The sequence below is a fragment of the Thamnophis sirtalis genome, unplaced genomic scaffold, assembly GCF_051295495.1.
Source record: "Thamnophis sirtalis isolate CommonGarterSnake01/CBP01778 unplaced genomic scaffold, rThaSir2_p1.2 scaffold_1, whole genome shotgun sequence".
Lineage (NCBI taxonomy): Eukaryota > Metazoa > Chordata > Lepidosauria > Squamata > Natricidae > Thamnophis > Thamnophis sirtalis.
The window spans coordinates 25,009,526-25,028,872 of NW_028261381.1; the positions used below are offsets into that span (position 1 = coordinate 25,009,526).

General features: G+C 40.7%; 1 protein-coding gene across 2 annotated transcripts in view; it reads left to right on the forward strand.

Moving 5' to 3' along the window:
- FASTKD1 (FASTK mitochondrial RNA regulator 1) overlaps positions 1-18,289 on the forward strand; it is a 31,987-nt gene extending 13,698 nt beyond the window's left edge. For both annotated transcript variants that reach the window (XM_087709349.1, XM_087709354.1), the window contains exons 7-15: positions 1,489-1,620; positions 3,204-3,690; positions 6,795-6,909; positions 10,158-10,286; positions 11,348-11,479; positions 11,825-11,938; positions 12,545-12,686; positions 15,148-15,262; positions 15,476-18,289. In XM_087709349.1, coding sequence (XP_087565475.1) covers positions 1,489-1,620; positions 3,204-3,690; positions 6,795-6,909; positions 10,158-10,286; positions 11,348-11,479; positions 11,825-11,938; positions 12,545-12,686; positions 15,148-15,262; positions 15,476-15,565 — 1,456 coding nt within the window. In that variant the 3' untranslated portion in view covers positions 15,566-18,289. The remainder of the gene's footprint in view (positions 1-1,488; positions 1,621-3,203; positions 3,691-6,794; positions 6,910-10,157; positions 10,287-11,347; positions 11,480-11,824; positions 11,939-12,544; positions 12,687-15,147; positions 15,263-15,475) is intronic.
- The last annotated feature ends 1,058 nt before the right edge of the window (positions 18,290-19,347 follow it).

The following is a 19,347-nucleotide window of genomic DNA, read 5'->3' on the forward strand; positions in this document are numbered from 1 at the left end:
TTGAAAATTTAAAGACTTATAAAATAGGGTCTTTTGCTGATGCTTTAATTTCAATTATACAAGAAGCCAAGAATGATATAGAATATTTAATGAATGAAAGAAATCAAGAGATTTTAATGCATTAGCTGGATTTAAAATAAATAAGCAAAGAAGAAAAATATCAGTTAAGAATATGACTGTGTGATCGAGAAACCCCGATGAATAAAGCGGGTTTTAAAATTGAGAAGAAGGTTAAATACTTTGAGCTTAGATTGACTAATATGGAACTGTATGTTATTTCAGAATAATTATCTCAAAATATAGAAAGACATTATTGAAGTGGGGGGGGGGGGAAACTCCAGTTGTCGTTGCTGGGTTGTAGGTTAGTGATTAGGATGATGGTGTTAACCAGGACATTATTTTTATTCCAGACAGTACTATACTATTATTGCATAATTTATATAAAAATTATACCGTATTTTCACGACTATAAGCCGCACTGAAAATCCTAAAATTTGATCAAAAACCGGCAGTGCGGCTTATAACCCAGTGCGCTTTATATATGGAGCAGTTTCCCTCCCCAGCGCCCAGGCTTTCTTCTCCGTTCGCGCCTCCCGTCCCTTCCACCGTCTGAGCAGTTTCCCTCCCCAGCGCCCAGGCTTTCTTCTCCGTTCGCGCCTCCCGTCCCTTCCACCATCTGAGCAGTTTCCCTCCCCAGCGCCCAGGCTTTCTTCTCTGTTCGCGCCTCCCGTCCCTTCCACCGTCTGAGCAGTTTCCCTCCCCAGCGCCCAGGCTTTCTTCTCCGTTCGCGCCTCCCGTCCCTTCCACCGTCTGAGCAGTTTCCCTCCCCAGCGCCCAGGCTTTCTCCTCCGATTGGTTTTAATGGGGAGGTCCGATGGAATAGCGCTTAATGGGAGAAGGATTAATAGTTTCTCGGGTTCAAGCTGCGGATTCTAACTTTCACAAAGGGAACTAAAGCTGAGCAGGTAATTGCTTTATTAAAGCCGATTCAGTTCGCGGGAGATATTTGGTGCGCTTCTTTGAAAATCTCCCTCCCAATTCTGCCCAACGCCTCCCCGACCTTACTGGACGAATGGTGGGGGGGGGTGTATCATGTAGTGCGGAGTGTGAGGAGTGGCAGGTTGCAATTTCGTTAGTAATTGCAAAAAAAAACATGCGGCTTATAACCCGGTGCGCTTTATATATGGAAAAAGTTTGAAAAATTAACGTTAACTGATACTGCGGCTTATAATCCGGTGCGGCTTATGGTCGTGAAAATACGGTAATTAAAAAATTATACCAAAAAGGTATTTCTAGTCTGTATGGCGGGCCAAAGAACCCTAAGAATTACATACGAATTGCTGCAAGAGAATGGACCTTTAAAACAAAGTCCACTTGTTTTAAAATTGTACTTTGCTGCTTGTCTGGTATGTATAACGGAATAAGTCACTCCAGAGAACATTCTAACTTGAAACCTAATGCTGCAATGTGTATCTTTTTGGCTTTCAGGATTATATCCCTCTTTCACAAATACTTGGATCAGTATAAACCATACGAGCTTTTGAGAATGACAAATGTGCTAGCCATGCTGCATTGGCCCAAATCTGACCTATATTCCAAATTACAACAATTGACAATCTGGTAAGAAGGTACTCCCCCACCCCTCCCTCCCAGCACATCTAGTTTCTCAGACTTGAACTTTATTCATTCGGGCTTGTACATGGGGGTTAGAAACACTTGATGAGTGTAAGGGAATATAAAATGGTGGATCTGTCTTTTTCAGACTTTTTAGGAATCCTACACTTCGCAGCTGAGCACTAATGAAATACTGATTTAAACAAGTGACAGAACTGCCCAGGTCTGCAAATTTAATACAGCTTTGCAAATAGGTTCACAGAACACTTGCCCTATAGAAGTGTGCATTACACTTCTACAGAGCAAGTGTTCTGTAAGTCTATTTGATACTGGCTCATCAGCTAACTCATACAATGTCTGGAAAATAAATCATTTCTAACAATTTCTTATTTTCATAAAAATTGTGGTGACAGCTATTTGAAGAATAAAAATGAAGATTTTGGACTCAATGTCTCCTTCTTCCGGGTGCGCTTCAAGGTGCTACTTATCACCTATAAAGCCCTTCATGGTAGTGGGCCTGGGTTAGGCCTCCTCCGAATTCCATCTTCTAGCCAGTGCAGACTGGCAACTACCCGGAGGAGAGCCTTCTCGGTGGCTGCTCCGACCCTTTGGAACGAACTCCCCGTGGAGATTCGGACCCTCACCACCCTCCAGTCCTTCCGCGCCGCTTTAAAGATCTGGCTGTCCCGGCTGGCCTGGGGTTAAGATTGTAGCCCCACTCGAATTGTGCGACTGTTGTGTTTTCTTTTTAACATGCTGTATTGTTTATTGTTTGTCTTCTCCCCCCCCCCTTTTTTGAATTGTGAGCCGCCCTGAGCCCCCCCAGGGAAAAGGGCGGCATACAAATAAAGGCAAAAAAAAAAAAAAAAAAAAACCTTCCAAATTTCAATGCATGCTGCATTTCTGTATTAATTTAGCATTCAAATAGACTGTGACTCACCTGGAAAATTCTGTTTGAACTTCCAAGTGTTTGTTACATACATGAACAAACCACATTCCATTCCCCCCCACCCCACCCCCCCAGTGTCATTCTCTTCTATTTGAGTGGCATCTACCTAAATGTCCCTCTATTAATCAAAACTCAATGTACTGCTTTTTGACAGTTTACCCTCCTTTGTAAATTCCCCCCTCCTCTCTAAATTTTATACGTACATATATGTATGTGCGTGCGTGCGTCTGTGTTGTGTGTTTATTTCATTTGTATGCTCAGAGCAATGTATGTGCATCATCTGGAAATAAAAGGACATGCATTAGTTAAACATATTGTTTTTACCTTTATGGCTTTAATAGATACGTATCTTCATTAAATTCTTAGCTAAAATTCATAGAAATAATGGTTTCAATTATAAATGTTTAATACTGTTGGTTCCTTATTTTCTTTGTTCCTTGTTTCCAGTTTTCTAGCATTATAACTCTGAAAATAATCCTCAGCACATTTTAATAAGTATGCATGTGATCTATCTAAAAATCATGTAGTAAAAACATACGTGGTACACATATCTTGTGCATTGATTTTTTTAATTAATGGTCCCCCCCCCAATTTATTATTTTATTAATGTATTTTTTGTTTATTGTTGTCTCAATTCCAGCCATTTACAAGTTAAAAGAGTCCCCGCTGATGTTCTCATGCTGGTCCACGTTCTCTCTAATCTTCCTTCTCCTTATGTGGATGAAGCTGTAGTTACTCAAATTGATGCTGTCCTACCTCAGTGCAATCTGAATCAGCTCAATAGCTTTACCATAGATCTCCTAAAATGGATGAAACATCATAAACCGAATCAGAAAAGCTATTCCGGACCATACGGGACACTTTTGCAAAAAGTTAACAATTGCGCATTTCAGAGACTTGAGAGAATGAACAATTTGGATCTTTTGCTGAAGGAATTCAGATATTTAAACGGGAAATGGTTTCAGGAAGTGCTTCTCGGGAAGACCATAGCTGCTTTACATCAGTTGCGAGATCAGATCACACCATCAAATGTCGTGAAGTTTGCATCCTTTCTGATTGGAACCAACTATCGCTGTCCACTGTTACTGGGCAGAATAGCTGCGGTTGCCACCGAACATATTGATCAGGTACAAAGGACTATCTTGTCTCTCTCTCTTGAAAGTGAAGAAATGGGTAGTGGGCAATGAGGGAAGGCCTGCAATTCTGCAATAGAGCATATGCTATACACACTGAAGGTTCAGTTGCGGCATAGAAATTGGATTTAAGGAACCCTGCTAGTTATGTGAAAAATGTCGGCTTGGTGCCAAAAGAACATGATTTGTCAAAAGATAATATCATACATTGCTCTCACGCTAATGGTGAGAGCAATCAACCAATGGAATAGCTCGCCTTCACAAGTTTGTCTGAAATAGTGTAGGGTATCCTTGAGCAGGGGGTTGGACTAGAAGACCTCCAAGGTCCCTTCCAACTCTATTGTTTTATTTCCATGGTTGTGGTACGATCTTGTTTTCTTCTAATTCCAGCTGTACAGTACCATACCTATTTATATTTCTGTACTGTTCTTTATTTGGTGGGTTTTTTTTATTTGTAGTCACTTGAATTGTCAGAGCTCCTCCTTTAAACCCTGTTTAATACAGATTATTGATTCTCAATAATTTAAAATATATTTTAGTTCATAAATACATATATTTTTGTTACAGATTGTAGGATGAGGAGCATGCAGAAATATTGAATATACAGGAAGTCCTCGACTTATGACCAAAATTGTTAAGTTAGTAACACGGTTGTAAAATGAATCTGGCTTCCCCATTGATTTTGCTTGTCAGCAGTTCACAAAAGGTGATCACATGACCCTGGGACACTGCGACTGTCATCAATATGAGTCAGTTGCCAAGTGTATGAATTTTGATTATATGACCGTGGAGATGCTGCAACAGTCTTAAGTAAGAAAAATAGTCCAAAGTCACTTGTAACTTGATCACTAAACAAACTGTTGTAAAAGTCAAGGACTACCTGTATACAACCTCAAATAATGAGAATTTGATTGATTTTTAAATAGAAAAGTGTGGAGTTGCTAATTGAAATGAAATCAGTGAAAACTGAATGCATATATTTAATCTGAACTAGTCCGGATTTCACAGCATTTTCATTTTTTAAGTTACATACCATGTTTCCCTGAAAATACAACCTCTCCTGAAACTAACGCCTTGCCACATTTTTCACATGGGCAAAAATATAAGCCCACCCCTGAAAATAAGCCCCCTGGACAACCCCCCCCCCAGCCAGGCAGAGCACCCACCGCTCACCAACCTAGTGGTATCCCAAAGGCACCAAGCCGCGGGAGCCAGGGGGGCAGAAAGGCGCTCACGTTGCTTCGTGCCTTCGGGATACTGCTAGGTTGGGGAGTGGCGTTCTGCCTGGCCAGAGGGGGGAGTTGTCGGGTGGCTGCTCCCTTGCGAGTAGGCTCCCGGAGAGCCGGGTACAGCCTCAGGGGTGAAGCAACCATGAGGTGACCACGCTCATGAGCAGCCGCCCGGCAAACACCCTCTCCAGCCGGGCAGAGCACCATTCACTGACCTAGGGGGTATTCCTAAGGTACCAAGCCACCTGGTGCTCTGCCCACCCCGCAGCTCTTGCAGCTTGGCACATTAGGGATTCCCCCTAGGTCAGTGCATGGAACCCTGGAAGACACTCTGTCCAGAAGACTCTCTGTCCGGCAGCCAGCCCACAACCATAGAGCACACTCCTAGAGCAGCCGCTACTGGAAGACTCAGCAGCCGAGTTTTGGAGTTTGGAAGCCGGAGAAGAAGTTATGCTCAGAGCGCGGCACCATTGCTGCCGCCGCCGCCCTGGCCTTACAGGGAGAGCTGGGCCATTGCACAGTGAGGCTGGGAGGCATGCTTGCTGGGGGCGGAACAGGCGCTCGCGCGAGCCCTTCTCCAGCCGGGCAGAGCTCCATGCACTAACCTAGAGGGTATCCCTAATGTACCAAGAAAAAAAAAAGATTTTTAGATTTTCAGAAAAAAACATAGGATGGAAGTGGGTTCATAAGATCAAAATGTACTGAAAAGGGAAGAGAAAGCAGAAAACAAAACTGGATGAAGATGAGGGAAAGAAGCAATTGAAGGTGGTGGTGGTGGTGGCGTGTGTGTGTATTTGTGTGTAGAAATAAAACATAGTTCCTGTCATAGAAAGGGTTAAAATCCACCAAGGAACCAGCCTCCCAAATCAGACATCCTTGGTTAAGCAGCCTTTTGCACCTCCCACCCAATCATTTGTTTTAAATAAATGATTTCTCCTCCTTCATTTGCAAATGTCTATTAGTTCAAGATCAGAAATGACATCAGAACTCAGATTATGATTGTTAAGGTGAAGTTTTCCATTTAGGATTATTTCAGAATTGTCATCTGAACCGAGGGGCCCAGTTTTTGCTGAGAATAGGATTCTGTCTTTTTTTTTTTTTTTTAATCTATCTTTTGTTGAGGTGCCAAATCTATAGGGACAAATACTTACCGTATTTTTTGGAATATAAGACACACCTTTTTCCTCCCTAAAAGAGCATGGAAATGTTGGTGCATCTTATACATGGGCCTTTTCCCCCCAAAACAGAGGCATTTTTGCCTTCCCTCAGCCCCCAGCAGCCCTCTGCAGGGTTTGTAAGGGCTGGGGTAAGGCAAAAACGCCTCCGTTTTTGGGGAAAACAGCCCATTTCCCATCCATTTTTCACAAAAATGGGGGCGTTTTTGCCTTACCCCAGCCCTGCTGAAGCTTGCAGAGTGATGCTAGGGGCTGAGGGAAGGCAAAAACTTTTTTTCCTTACTTCCCTCTTTGAAATCTTGGTGCGTCTTATACACCGGTGCGTCTTATAGTCTGAAAAATACAGGTAGTTAAATCTTATATGGAGTACTATAACTTGGCCTTTGCCTTTGAAAAATGCTGAGAATATTGCAAGTAAGCAAACAACTGGAGCCGATTAGAAAAGCATGACTCCCTCATTATAATAACCTCCTGAGCTACCCTTCGGTTTCAGAACATAACTTAAAGTGCTAATTAGAAGTATCAAAGTTTCTTGGGACCAGAATATTTGAAAAACTCTTCTCCCCAGGGTTTTAAGAAGGCTTGGAGAGGTTGACAGATAGTTGTAATCTCAAATTTGGTTGGATTTTGACTGTTATGCAAAACTGGCAAAAACAGATGAGCCAATTTCTCCTATTTTCTTTTCTTTCTCTAGATTTACTATTCAGAAGTACATGTTATTCTTGTTCTATTTTCTTTATTTAATTATGAACCCCCTGAATCTGAGAAATTTTTTGAGGCTTGCATTAATCATATCAGTCTTCACTTGGGTAAGTTGACTATCAAAAGGATTGTCAGATTACATTTTTCTGGAAGTGATGTCAAGCTATAAACTGTTCTATTTCTGTCTCTTTCTTAAAAGGAAAGAAAGCAAATATATGTACTTCGTCTCTTTCATTATTTTCATTGAGAATATTCTAACTTCCGAATGTTTATTAAACGTTCTTAAAGAAGAAATTTAAAGAACCAACCATGATGTGGGCACTGTCCCATTCTATAGCTTTTAAAAATAACTACAGTTCTAAGTAGGAATACATTAAAATGGTCACTGAAAATAGATTTTTTTAAAATAAAAATAATGGATTTTTAAGAGTATTTTATCTGGTTATTTTCTCTAAGGATGCTTACAAAGTTGCTTACACTTTTGCTTACATATTTTTAGAAAATATGTTGCAAAAGAGCCATACACATGAAGGCAAAACTTTGTAAATTTGTGAAAGCAATCCCCTGGCAAGGACTGAGCAAATAAAGGAGTGATATGCATACTGGTATTAAGTATCATTGTTCTTACAATTAGTTACATGGAGAGAATGTGGGTATAGAATCTGTTCTTCTCTTCAACATAAGCCCAATGAATAAAAACAAAAAGGTCCTGCCCTATTGAGTGATATTTGCCATCATGCCCTTCCTCCCATGCTGATTATTCATTATTTGTTCACACAATATGACTGTAATGAGGATAGGATAGGATTTTGACAAATAAGTTTAAGTTGTTTGTGCCATGCTGGGGTCAATGTTCTAAGTAATGCACCCATTACGCGGAGGAGAGCCTTTTCAGTGGCAGCTCCGACCCTCTGGAACGATCTCCCCGTGGAGATTCGTACCCTCACCACCCTTCAGACCTTCCGCGCAGCCCTCAAGAGCTGGCTATCCCGCCAGGCCTGGGGGTAAAGACTTGATCTGCCCCCACCCGAATGTTGAATGAATGTTGTTTATTTTTTAATTATGTGTTATGTTATATGTTACTGTTTGTATCCCCTCCCTATAAGTTGTTAGCCGCCCTGAGTCCCCTCAGGGAAAAGGGCGGCCTATAAATAAACTTATATCCAATATATATATATATATCCATAAAAAAAGCAGAACTCTGAGGCAGGTAGATTCCTCAAAGAACAATTCATTAGATACATCATATCGGCACAACTGGTGAAAACTAACTCTGGAAGTTCCTGTGGTTTTCACCTGATTAAAAAGTAAAAGTTCCCCCTTCCCCCAAGTCATCAATCATATTGTCCAATAGAGGTGCTGGCCGGTTGCTCCACTCCTCCTCTTCCCAGCTATCTATTGGAATGGCCTTGGTTCCCACAGAAAAACTTTTTGTTTTGACTACAAAACCCCAGCTATCTATTTCCCCTCTCCCTGTCCCTTCTTCCTTGTGGCAATCCTGAAGCCTCAAAAATAGTTTCAGCCAGGTTCGCTTCAGAGTTGACAGCTGGCCCTTCTGTTATACAGTATATGGTGGAATGCATTTAAAACATTTCTCAGCAACACTAAGGGCCAGTGCTGATGTATCTTTTAAAGGGCCATTATCTTGGCTTTCCTCAATCATGAATTCCCTATTTCTTAGCATGGATTGTTTTGCTTCTACCGGTAATCTCAAATGTTTTTAGATTATTATAGAACATTTTGGGCATCTCTCAAAAGAGGAGCAGTGCAAATAAATGTTGAATGAAGAAAAACTGGAAATATCAAAAGGGAAAGAAAGGAAAATGAAAGTGTTATGATGTCATAATCTTTTTTATAGTTTTGGAAATGCTTTATAGTTTTGGAAATGCATAGATTTTTCAAAACTGAAAAGAATTAAAAGTTATATTAAAACAATTTCAAAACTGCTCTTTTCCATTCATTCTTTACACTGATTGTATGTCCCCTAATCTTAATAACTTGGTAGAATAAAATATATGAAACTAAAAACATTGCTAAAATAAAGCAATTAACAATAATTAAGGTTGGAAATATATTATTTCTACTCCCATCTAAACCTTTTAAAAATGCCAAGTATTTAACTCTCAGATAAGAAAGCATATCAATGTTCTCAACTATTCAATTTGTACATTTCTGTGACAATTTGGGGTGAGGGTTTGTATTTCCTACCATGTTGCCCCGAAAATACGACCGGTCCTGAAACTAACGCCTTGCCACATTTTTCGCATGGGCAAAAATATAATCCCTCCCTCGAAAATAAGCCCCATGGACACTCCCCCCCTTGGCCAGGCAGAGCACTGCTCATCGATCTAGCGGTATCACGAAGGCAGCAAGCCGCAGGAGTCGGGGAGGAAAGGCGCTCACGTTGCTTGGTGCCTTCAGGATACCGCTAGATTGGGGAGTGTCGTTCTGCCTGGCCGAAGCGGGGAGTTGCCAGGCGGCTGCTCCCTTGCGAGTGGGCTCCCGGAGAGCCGGGCACAGCCTCAGGGGCGAAGCAGCCATGAGGTGACCACGCTCATGAGCAACCGCCCAGCAAACCCCCTCTCCAGCCGGGCAGAGCACCCTTCACTGACCTATGGGGTATCCCTAAGGCACCAAGCCACATGGCGCTTTGCCCACTCCCCAGCTCCTGGGGCTCGGCACATTAGAGATACCCCCTAGGTCAGTGCATGGAGCTCTGCCCAGCTGGAGAAGGGGGTTGCGCGAGCACCTGTTCCACCCCCATCACCATGCCCTGGCCCAGCTCTTCCTGCAGGGCCAGGGCGCCGCCACGGCCGTGCTCCAAGCATAACTTCTTCTCTGGCTTCCAAACTCCAAAACTCGGCTGCCGAGTCTTCCAGCAGCGGCCACTCTAGGAGTGTGCTCTATGGTTGTGGGCTGGCTGCTGGAAGACTCTGTCCGGCAGATGGCCCACAACCATAGAGCGCACTCCTAAAGCGGCCGCTGCTGGAAGACTCGGCAGCCAAGTTTTGGAGTTTGGAAGCTGGACAAGAAGTTATGCTCAGAGCGCGGCAGCGGTGGCAGTGCCCTGGCCCTGCAGGGAGAGCTGGGCCGGGGTATGGTGAGGCTGGGAGACATGCAGGCTGCTTTGCCCCTGCGGCTGTGCCTGGCTCTTCGGGAGCCCGCTCGCAAGGGAGCAGCTTCCTGGCAACCCCAAAACAATAAGCCCTCCCCCTATAATAAGCCCAAGGCCATATTTCGTGGGGCAAACGAAAATAAGACCCTGTTTTATTTCGGGGAAACCTGGTATCTGCTGTACTACTTTTAGAAAAATAAGGTTTTTAATAGCATGCATTCATATTTTTATTTTGTACAGAACATTTTGAGCCTTCTCTCCTTGTATTACTTGGTTTCGCATTGGCTTCTTCTGGGTATTTTCCACAGAATGTGATAACGGCTATATTTAATATAGAGTTTCTCTCCAAGTTGGATGCTGAGCTTCAAAGTAAGTGCTAATTTCTATTTAATAAATAGAATTTAGAAACATCTCTTGTATTTTAAAAAAATGAATTCTTGAGAATAAAGTATTCAATTCTTTGGGGAAAAAAATAAAAGACAACTCCAAATAAAGTATAGTACTTTCGTGCATTGACTTGATAGTACGTAATACTTAAAGGGTTTTTTCTTCGCCAGCAATTTCTACTCCTGTTTTTTATTTAAGCCTTTCAAAAAGTATTATGATGGTTAGTTTGCAGATACCCTGTATTCTCAGGGTCTAAAAATTGGCCAAAGTAATTTCTGCAATTAGATTTGCTAGACTTTTATATTGTTTGGGCCTGCATTGTTCTCACTGAAGTGTACATTTCACCCACAGTTTTATTTATAGATAAATAGATGGATGGATGGATGGATGGATTAGATAGATAGATAGATAGATAGATAGATAGATAGATAATAGAGATAGATAATAGAGATAGAGAGATACAGATAGATATTGCATTTCAACAATGTTCTTAATTGAAAAATGAACCTATAACAAAGGAAAAACTTCAACCTACCCATCATTTTATATATTTTATCTTTACATTCCTACTGTGTTTATCGATACATGGATAAACAGCTGCTAAAAGTTCCATGAATGTATTCTAACAAAAACATTCCAATAATAAAAAAAAGTATAATGCTGTTTACTTTTGCTACATTTATTTAAGTATAGCTGCCTCCAAAGAGGGGTTGTCACCAAGAATCTTCTTCAGAAGCTGACATGAAGTAAAACAAAATTGAATGGATTCAGTACTCCCTGAATTTAACTTTTAGAAATTAGTTTTGTTTTAATCTTAGCATGTTTTTTATTCTTAAAAAGAAGTGCTAGTTGTTAATTTATGAATTCTTCAATGATACCTGTACTTAGCTATCACAGTGAAGTAAGAAATGTGATACTAATACATTTGTGATTTTTTTTGTCTAAAAAATAGCCTTTTTTCTTTTCTTTATTCATGGTTAGCAGAGTTATATTCTAAATATTGTCTTGTTGTGCTTATTTCTTCTGGATTTTTTAAAAAACAGTTCTACCATGGAAATCAGCAAGGAAGTCCTCCCTCCAGCTGATGGAGCTGAATCGAGCTGTGTGTTTGGAGTGCCCTGAGCTTCAGATTCCATGGTTTCATAAACGCTTCTGTGAACAGATGAAGGAAAAAAGTGAATATTTCTACTTTTTGGCACCTTAATAGCATTAAACCTCATCAAGGCTGCAATTCCTTTGAATCGTGGTGTTCTTTTTATAAAAATGGATTTGTTACTCCTTGGATATGGAAAAATTAGAAACTTTGCCTACTGTAAAGTTAAAGGCCTCCTTTGTCATGTTTGATCTGCTTCCTTTGGAGAACTGTGATCTTTTTTTAAAAAAAATGAGCCAAGATGGTGGGAAGCCTCTGATAACTTTGCCTTTGAGAAATAATAGATCATTTGGGGGGGGGGTGTTTGGTCTCCTCTGTATTTCTAACTTGGTGTTTATTTTCTTCACTGTCTTTTTTTTCCCCCTAGAGACTGATTCATCCAGTCTGTTGCAACAGCAGATATATATACTACTTGGAGAAATCCTAGGAAGAAGTCATTATGCCAGATGTTCTGCACTCACGTCTTACTACTATAGAATTGGTGGGTTGTTTCAAGCACAGAGTATAACACTTGTTTTGTTTTCCCTTAAGACTTGAGTGTTTTGTCTAAATGGTTATGATCTTGTAGGGGCATGACATTCTTGATTTGAAGACTGTACATGTTTTTCTCTTAGGAGCAATTCTTTGGCACATGTCTAATTTTTGCAGCTGCATATTAGCTAACCTAAAAGTCCCAAGCAGCTGCCACATTCATTCATTCATTCATTCATTCAATTTCCTGACCTTATTATTTTTGTTAACTCAAGGTGACAAACACACAATAATTCCTTCTTCCTCCTGTTTTCCCCACAACAGCAACAACCCTGTGAGGTGAGTAGAGCTAAGAGCGAGTGACTGGCCCAAGGCCACTTTTCTTGCCTAAAATGAGATTAGAACTCACAGTCTCCTGACTTCTAGCCTGATGCCTTCACATTGCTCTTTTTCATTCATGCCCTCAAATGCTCTGAAGCACCTCACTGCCTTCAAACGCGAACACTGCACAGTCCTACTTTATGTTATTCTGGTGATGCAGAAGTAATGCCTATTTGCAAATTATGTTGGGTATGATTTCAGCTTCAAATTGCTGATAGCCATTCATGTCTTTCAGATTTTGAATTTATGATTGGCAAAAACAGGAAACCTGTGCCATATATAGACCAACATGTTGCCGTTCCCAATTCAGACAACATAGGTTGTGCAGAAGCTAATCACTCCTGTGGAAGGAAAGGGCTACCATCAGGATTTCAAAGGTGACCATGTATTTTTTTATGTTACACAGGTAATGTTATGCAGGTAATGCAGCACGATAAGGGTTTTCACTAGATTTTCCATTCCAGGCAGTTCCCTGAGCAGGTGATGGCACATTGTATTTACAATTTCAATCAAGTGAACAGGGATCTTAATTAGACAGGTGGCATTTTTTCCCTATTCACGTATTTATTTGATTTATATAGCATCTCACATATGTGACTCTGGGTGCCTTCCACAGACACATAACAGAAAACAAAAATAAACAACTAAATGCAGCCGCGCGAGCAATCGTGGGTGCACCTCGTTTCACCCACGTAACACCTATCCTCCGCGAGCTGCACTGGCTGCCTGTTGATCTCCGGGTGCGCTTCAAGGTGCTAGTTGTCACCTACAAAGCCCTTCATGGTATTGGATCTGGGTGCTTGAGAGACCGCCTACTGCCAATTACCTCCACTAGGCCAATAAGATCCCATAGATTAGGCCTCCTCCGAATTCCATCAGCCGGTCAATGTCGACTGGCAACTACCCGGAGGAGAGCCTTCTCGGTGGCTGCTCCGACCCTATGGAACGAACTCCCCGTGGAGATTCGTACCCTCACCACCCTTCAGACCTTCCGCGTAGCCCTTAAAACCTGGCTGTCCCGACAGGCCTGGGGCTAAAGTCTTCAACCCCACCCGAATAGTATGACTGTTGTGCTTTTTAACGATGTATTGTCTTCATGTGTATAACTTGTTTTGTCCTTCCCTCCCCCTGAATTGTGAGCCGCCCTGAGTCCCCTCAGGGAAAAGGGCGGCATACAAATAAAGTTAAATCCAATCCAATCCAAATAAAATAAAAACATTAAAATAATGAAAACCATAAAACATAATCTGCAGGAGAATGCAATCCATTCATTATAACCAATTTGTAGATTCCAGGCACGCTGACAAAAACATGACACCAGAGCTTCCAAAGGCAGGGTGGGTGGGGCCTATCTAATTTCATTGGGTTATTATATTCAAAAAGTCAGATGCTGGGCCAGATAAGGCTCTCTTCCTGGGTCCTATCAGATGACACTCTTTTATTGACATGACCTATAACATGCCTCTTCTGTTGGACTTGATGGAATGGGTAGATGTAACTAGGGAGAGGTAGCTTTTCAAATAACCCAGCCCCATGGCATATCAGGTCATTGTACTTTGCACAGTGTACTTATCAGCACTTTGAATGCAACCCGGAAGCAAACCAGCAACCAGTGAAGCTGACAGAGCTCTTTGTTGACCGAGGGAACACGTACCATTTCTTGAAGGGCAACCTCATGTACATTGGAATGACAGTAGTCCATTCTGGCCCTGACTAAGGCAAGAGTGATAGCCTCTGATCAAGGAATGGGGACAGCTGGTGCAACCTCTGGTTTGAAGATAGTTATAGAAAAGTCTATCACTTTAATACGTAATTTACACAAGCACATATATTATTGTATTTTTCGATAAGTGATATCATTTAAATAAAATCGGAATACAATCCAAAGAAGGCATATTAAGAGCCGAGGTGGTGCAGTGGTTAGGGTGCAGTACTGCAGGCCACTTTAGCTGACTGTGATCTGCAGTTCAGTGGTTCAAATCTCACCGACTCAAGGTCGACTCAGCCTTCCATCCTTCCAAGGTGGGTGAAATGAGGACCCGGACTGTGGGGGCAAGTTGCTGACTCAATTTGCTAAAAAAATTTGTAAACCGCTTAGAGAGGGCTGAAAGCCCTATGAAGCGGTATATAAGTCTAATAAATAAATAAATATGTACTCTAAACTGAACAGATACCCATAGGTCTATCACTTACATAAAATTCATAGCAGAATCAAATCTTACAGAACAATGATGCACTAGTGAGTTTTTATATATGAAATAAAAATAATCTAATGGCCAATAAAATTACAAAAAATAATATAGGTACCTTCTGAACAGTTGGTCCATAAAGATAATTCTAAAACAACTTTGTGTTCTATTTAATGCCAGAGAATTGCAGGGAACCACACCAAAATTTCAGGCAAGAAGTAATTTAGGGTTTAGAATTTAACCGTATTCTTATTTTGGTTTAAAGCAACTTGCAATATGTTTGATATAATTACATTTCTACTCCGTACAACAGGTATTTTAAATTCCAGTGATGAATTTTTTAAAGATGAGAGATAATACTGAAGCCAGCTATAGATAAATATAACTTTTCCTGTGTTGTAAAAAGTGGCATTACAGCTAAATTATTGTAACAATTAATTCAGAAGTCTTAATCAGATGCTAAATTTTAATGGCAGTTCAGTGTTATAATTATGTATAATTAATAGAATTACAATTATAACTGTAGAAAAACCTTTGGGGTTTTTATTAAAACAACAGGTGTCATGAGTACATAAAGTGATTATAAAATACTTGCAAGCTGTATTTTTTTGGTTATATGAAAATAAATTTGAAGTTTTATTTAATTCAGGATTGCTGTGGAATTCCTTGATTCAGAAGCTTTCTGCAAAAATTCAAATCACGTCAAAGGATATATTGCCATGAAAAAGCGGCATTTAGAGATTCTTGGTTATCAAGTTGTTCAGGTATGGTGTCTCCTCTGTTTTAAAAAAGTTGAATAACATTTCAGAATTTTCTGCATATTTTTTCTTAGAATAAATATGCACCTGTTGCCCAAAGGCAGCAACCAACTTTAAAGTACCCATGTAAATAATACATTTGAGGAAAGTGGAAGGGATGAAATATGAATAACATTTTTAATAATGGACTCCCATTTTAATCATATACTTCTCTTTCAGATCCCTCACTATGAATGGAATTCCATGGGATTGTCATCCACGGAAGCAAAGACTGAATATTTAGAAAAGAAAATATTTGAAAAGCTTTGATATCCTAGTATGGAGAAAAAAATAACAATTTTTATACGGACTGTAACATTGAAAATTAATTATTTTTAGCCTTCAATAAACTTTTTTTTTAATGAAGACTATGTTGAATATGGAGATTTCGCATTTGGAATTGCAGAGGGCAAAGTGCATTGCACAATTTCATTTCTTGCACAAGGTGTGACCATTTTTGGCCTAGCAAATTACCTAAGCCGTAGTTATAAAAATTGACCACCAGGCTACACAGCACATGAGCCTATCCTTGAGGAGTGCTTAGAAGTTGCTTTTGTTGCAAAATCTAATAACTAGGCTGCTACCGAGTACCCAATCTATTATTCTCATGTTGGAAGACTTGCAATAGTTGATCTCTGATGTTGGCCACAATTTAAGGTATGTATTTGCACTGCTAACGTACTAAATGTCTTCTGACCTGACATGAAGGACTCCTGTTTTGTTATAAACTTCTCCAGGAATGAAAGGTAGCTGAAGGCCGATTCAGGGAAGAGCTTTCTCATATAACTCTTGAGCCATGGAATAGACTCATTGGAAAGCTTCACTGCTATTGATTCAGTTTGAACTGCCATTCATAACTATTTATAACGCAAGGTTTATTTTTATTATTAGTTACCTTGCATATGCAAGGCCAGCCAAGCAGAATTTGATTTATTTAGATCAGGGGTCGCAAACTGGCAGCCCACAGGCCAGATGTGCCATGTGCAAGCCACGCCCACCCTGGTTCCACAAAGGCAAAAAAAGTCACATGACATCAGGTGATGCAATCGAGTTTGACACCTGTGATTTAGGAGCTCAATTTATTAACCGTCTTAATAGCCAATAGGTACATACATACAGGAAAGAACAGTTCAAAATAGGCTAACCTAGAAAACAGTAAGCAAGTGTGTCTGTTTGTGTTTGTATACGTATACACACACATACACAAACACATGTATGTATGCATCTGTGGTGGGTTCCAGATCCCCTTGCAACTGGTATAGTTGCAATAGAGCCCAGTATCCACCACATGAATGTGCGCAGCGTGCGCGCACACATGCAACACTCGCATGCGTCCTTACCTCTTGCGACGCCTCTGCAAGCCTTGACGACACTCCAGCTGCTTGGCGGAGCAAATCCCTAGTGCCGTGTATAAGCTAAGATGCTGAGCTTGTCAATCACAAAGGTTGACAGTTTGGCGGATCAAATCCCTAGTGCCATGTAATGGAGTGAGCTCCTGCTACTTGTCCCAACTTCGGCCAACTTAGAAGTTCAATAGCATGTAAAAAATGCAAGTAGAAAAATAGGGACCACCTTTGGTGGGAGGATAACAGCGCTCCATGCGCCTTCAGCATTTAGTCATACTGGCCACATGACCACGGAGGCATCTTCAGACAGCGCTGGCTCTTCGGCTTTGAAATGAAGATGAGCACGGCCCCCTAGAGTCAGGAATGACTACCACATACATGCAAGGGCAACCTTTACCTTTATATACCGTATATACATTACAATACATACATCGATAGAATCACAAGTCATCCCATCCCATATCCTGTTGAAAAGGAATCTTTGTTTCCTAAAGTTCAAGAAACTAAGGAGAACCTTGTTCCCAAAGGCAGGGCCAGCCACAGAGAAGGCACATTCTTGGAGTTCAACCAGTTGGCACAGCCTGACCGATGGGACCTGCAGCTTCTTGTTCCTGACGGTTCTTATTGATGGGCAAAAATAACCAGACAATAGTAGGCCTCTTAAGTGAGTCAGTACAGGTAGGCCTCAACTTACAACCACGATTGACCACAAATTTATGTTGCTAAATGAGAAATTTATGGAGTGAGTTTTACCCCATTTTACCACTTTTCATGCCACAGTTCTTAAGTGAATCACTGCAGTTGTTCTGTTAATAAGACAATGGTGAATTGAATCTGGCTTCCCCATTGACTTTGCTGGTGAGAAGGTTGCAAAAGGGGATGGATATATAGCCTTTATTGTCATTGTACAAAATAAATATAACAAAATTGGTTATCAAGTGGCCCCGGGCAATACTGCCATCGTCTTAAATGTGAATTACTTGCCAAGGATCCAAATGTAAATCACATGACCACAGGAATGCTATAATGGTCCTAAATCACATTTTTCAGTGCCGTTGTAACTTCAAACCATCACTAAGTGAACTATTGTAAGTCAAGGAGTACCTGTATTCATTTAAATTATAAAACACAATGCCTGTTAGTATACCGAATAAGCTGGGAATAAGCTATTCTTGTGCAGAAAAAATGATACATAAAAACGGATACACATGTTGAATACTTGAATTTTGTGTGTTGGTCATCCTGGTTTGAAATGACTTGATCAATCTTCCAGGGCACATGAAATTGTATTTCTGAATGCTGTAGTCTTGGATTGAATCTCCCATGCTAAATACGAACCTCCAATTCTAAATATGAACTTTCCATTGTTACCCTTCAAAAATCTATGCACTTTAAAGATATTTTTTTTAAAAAAATATTAGTAGTGCCTAGAGCAAATTACTGTTCATTAAATATTTTGTTTTTGATATTGTGTATCCTCTTAAGTTTCTTGTAACATAAAGATCGTGCATAATTAAATATTCTATTTTTTTACTGTATATCCCCCCAGTCTTCTAACTTCTCATGAAATAAATGTACAAGTATCAATCCTAAAATAACATTGTTGCTGCTTTGGATAATCTGTGTCTCATAAAATCATTTGAATGTATGCTGAGTTTGTAAGAAATTTGTTGCTTGTGCCAGTGACAGTCTTCTTGCTGTTTAAGACTGAAGCCCCGAGCTCTTGTCATATCCATCCCCCTCCACACACATTTTCCCCTTTAACAATCCCCAAGTTCTTAATACTCATGTTTCAGAGGTGAAATCAACTTACAGGATGTGATGATGTCCGGGCGGGTGGGTGGAGCTTCCCATCGCCAATGCTACTGGTTCACCCGAACTGGATAGAACCGGCTGAATTGCACCACTGCCCTTTCCCCCCCACATAAGAGCTCCTCCTCCCTTTCAATCTTAGACTAGGCATTGTAGGCCCACAAGGGATGACTTTCAGCGCCTTCATGCTCTAAGTGGGGAAGGGTTTTGCTGCTTCCTCATCCTCTTCATGGTTTGTGCAACTGAATCTGAAGGTTAATGTTTGTTGCCAGCGTCAGAAGGAGCATTCGTCAGGATTCGTTCATGTCCTAACCTAGAAATCACCATAATTTTCAGAGTATAAGACACACTTTTGCCCCCCTAAAAGAGGCTGATAATTGGGTGCGTCTTATACTCCGAAGGTATTTTTCAGCACTAATGAGGCGCTAATGAGTGAAGCCATCTTCCATGCTTTGCCTGCTTTTCTCATTGCTGCTCCCTCCATCAATCAGCTGGGCTTTAGAAGCTATTTTTCATCCCTCAACCAAGGGATAAAAAGTGTGCACGCTCAAAACCAGCACACCTATGTGCTGAAGTTGACCAGATGAAGATCGCTAGGAGATGAATTACCTGGTAGGCAGAATTTTTTTCCCCCTATTTTCATCCCCCAAAATTAAGATGTGTCTTAAACTCCAAAAAATACGGTGCCTCCTCTTCTTGGGTTTGAATAGAAATCTCAATTTTTAGCAAATCCCCATTAAAATGCTATTAATACTTTCAGAGTTGTGCGCTAAATTTTCTTTTACTGAAATAGATGATTCTTCCATTTCAACTTCAGGTCATATTTAAATCTTTTAAAAGTTCAATAGAGTTAGACTGCTCTGGGATGATAGTAGTTACACATGGAGGCACTGT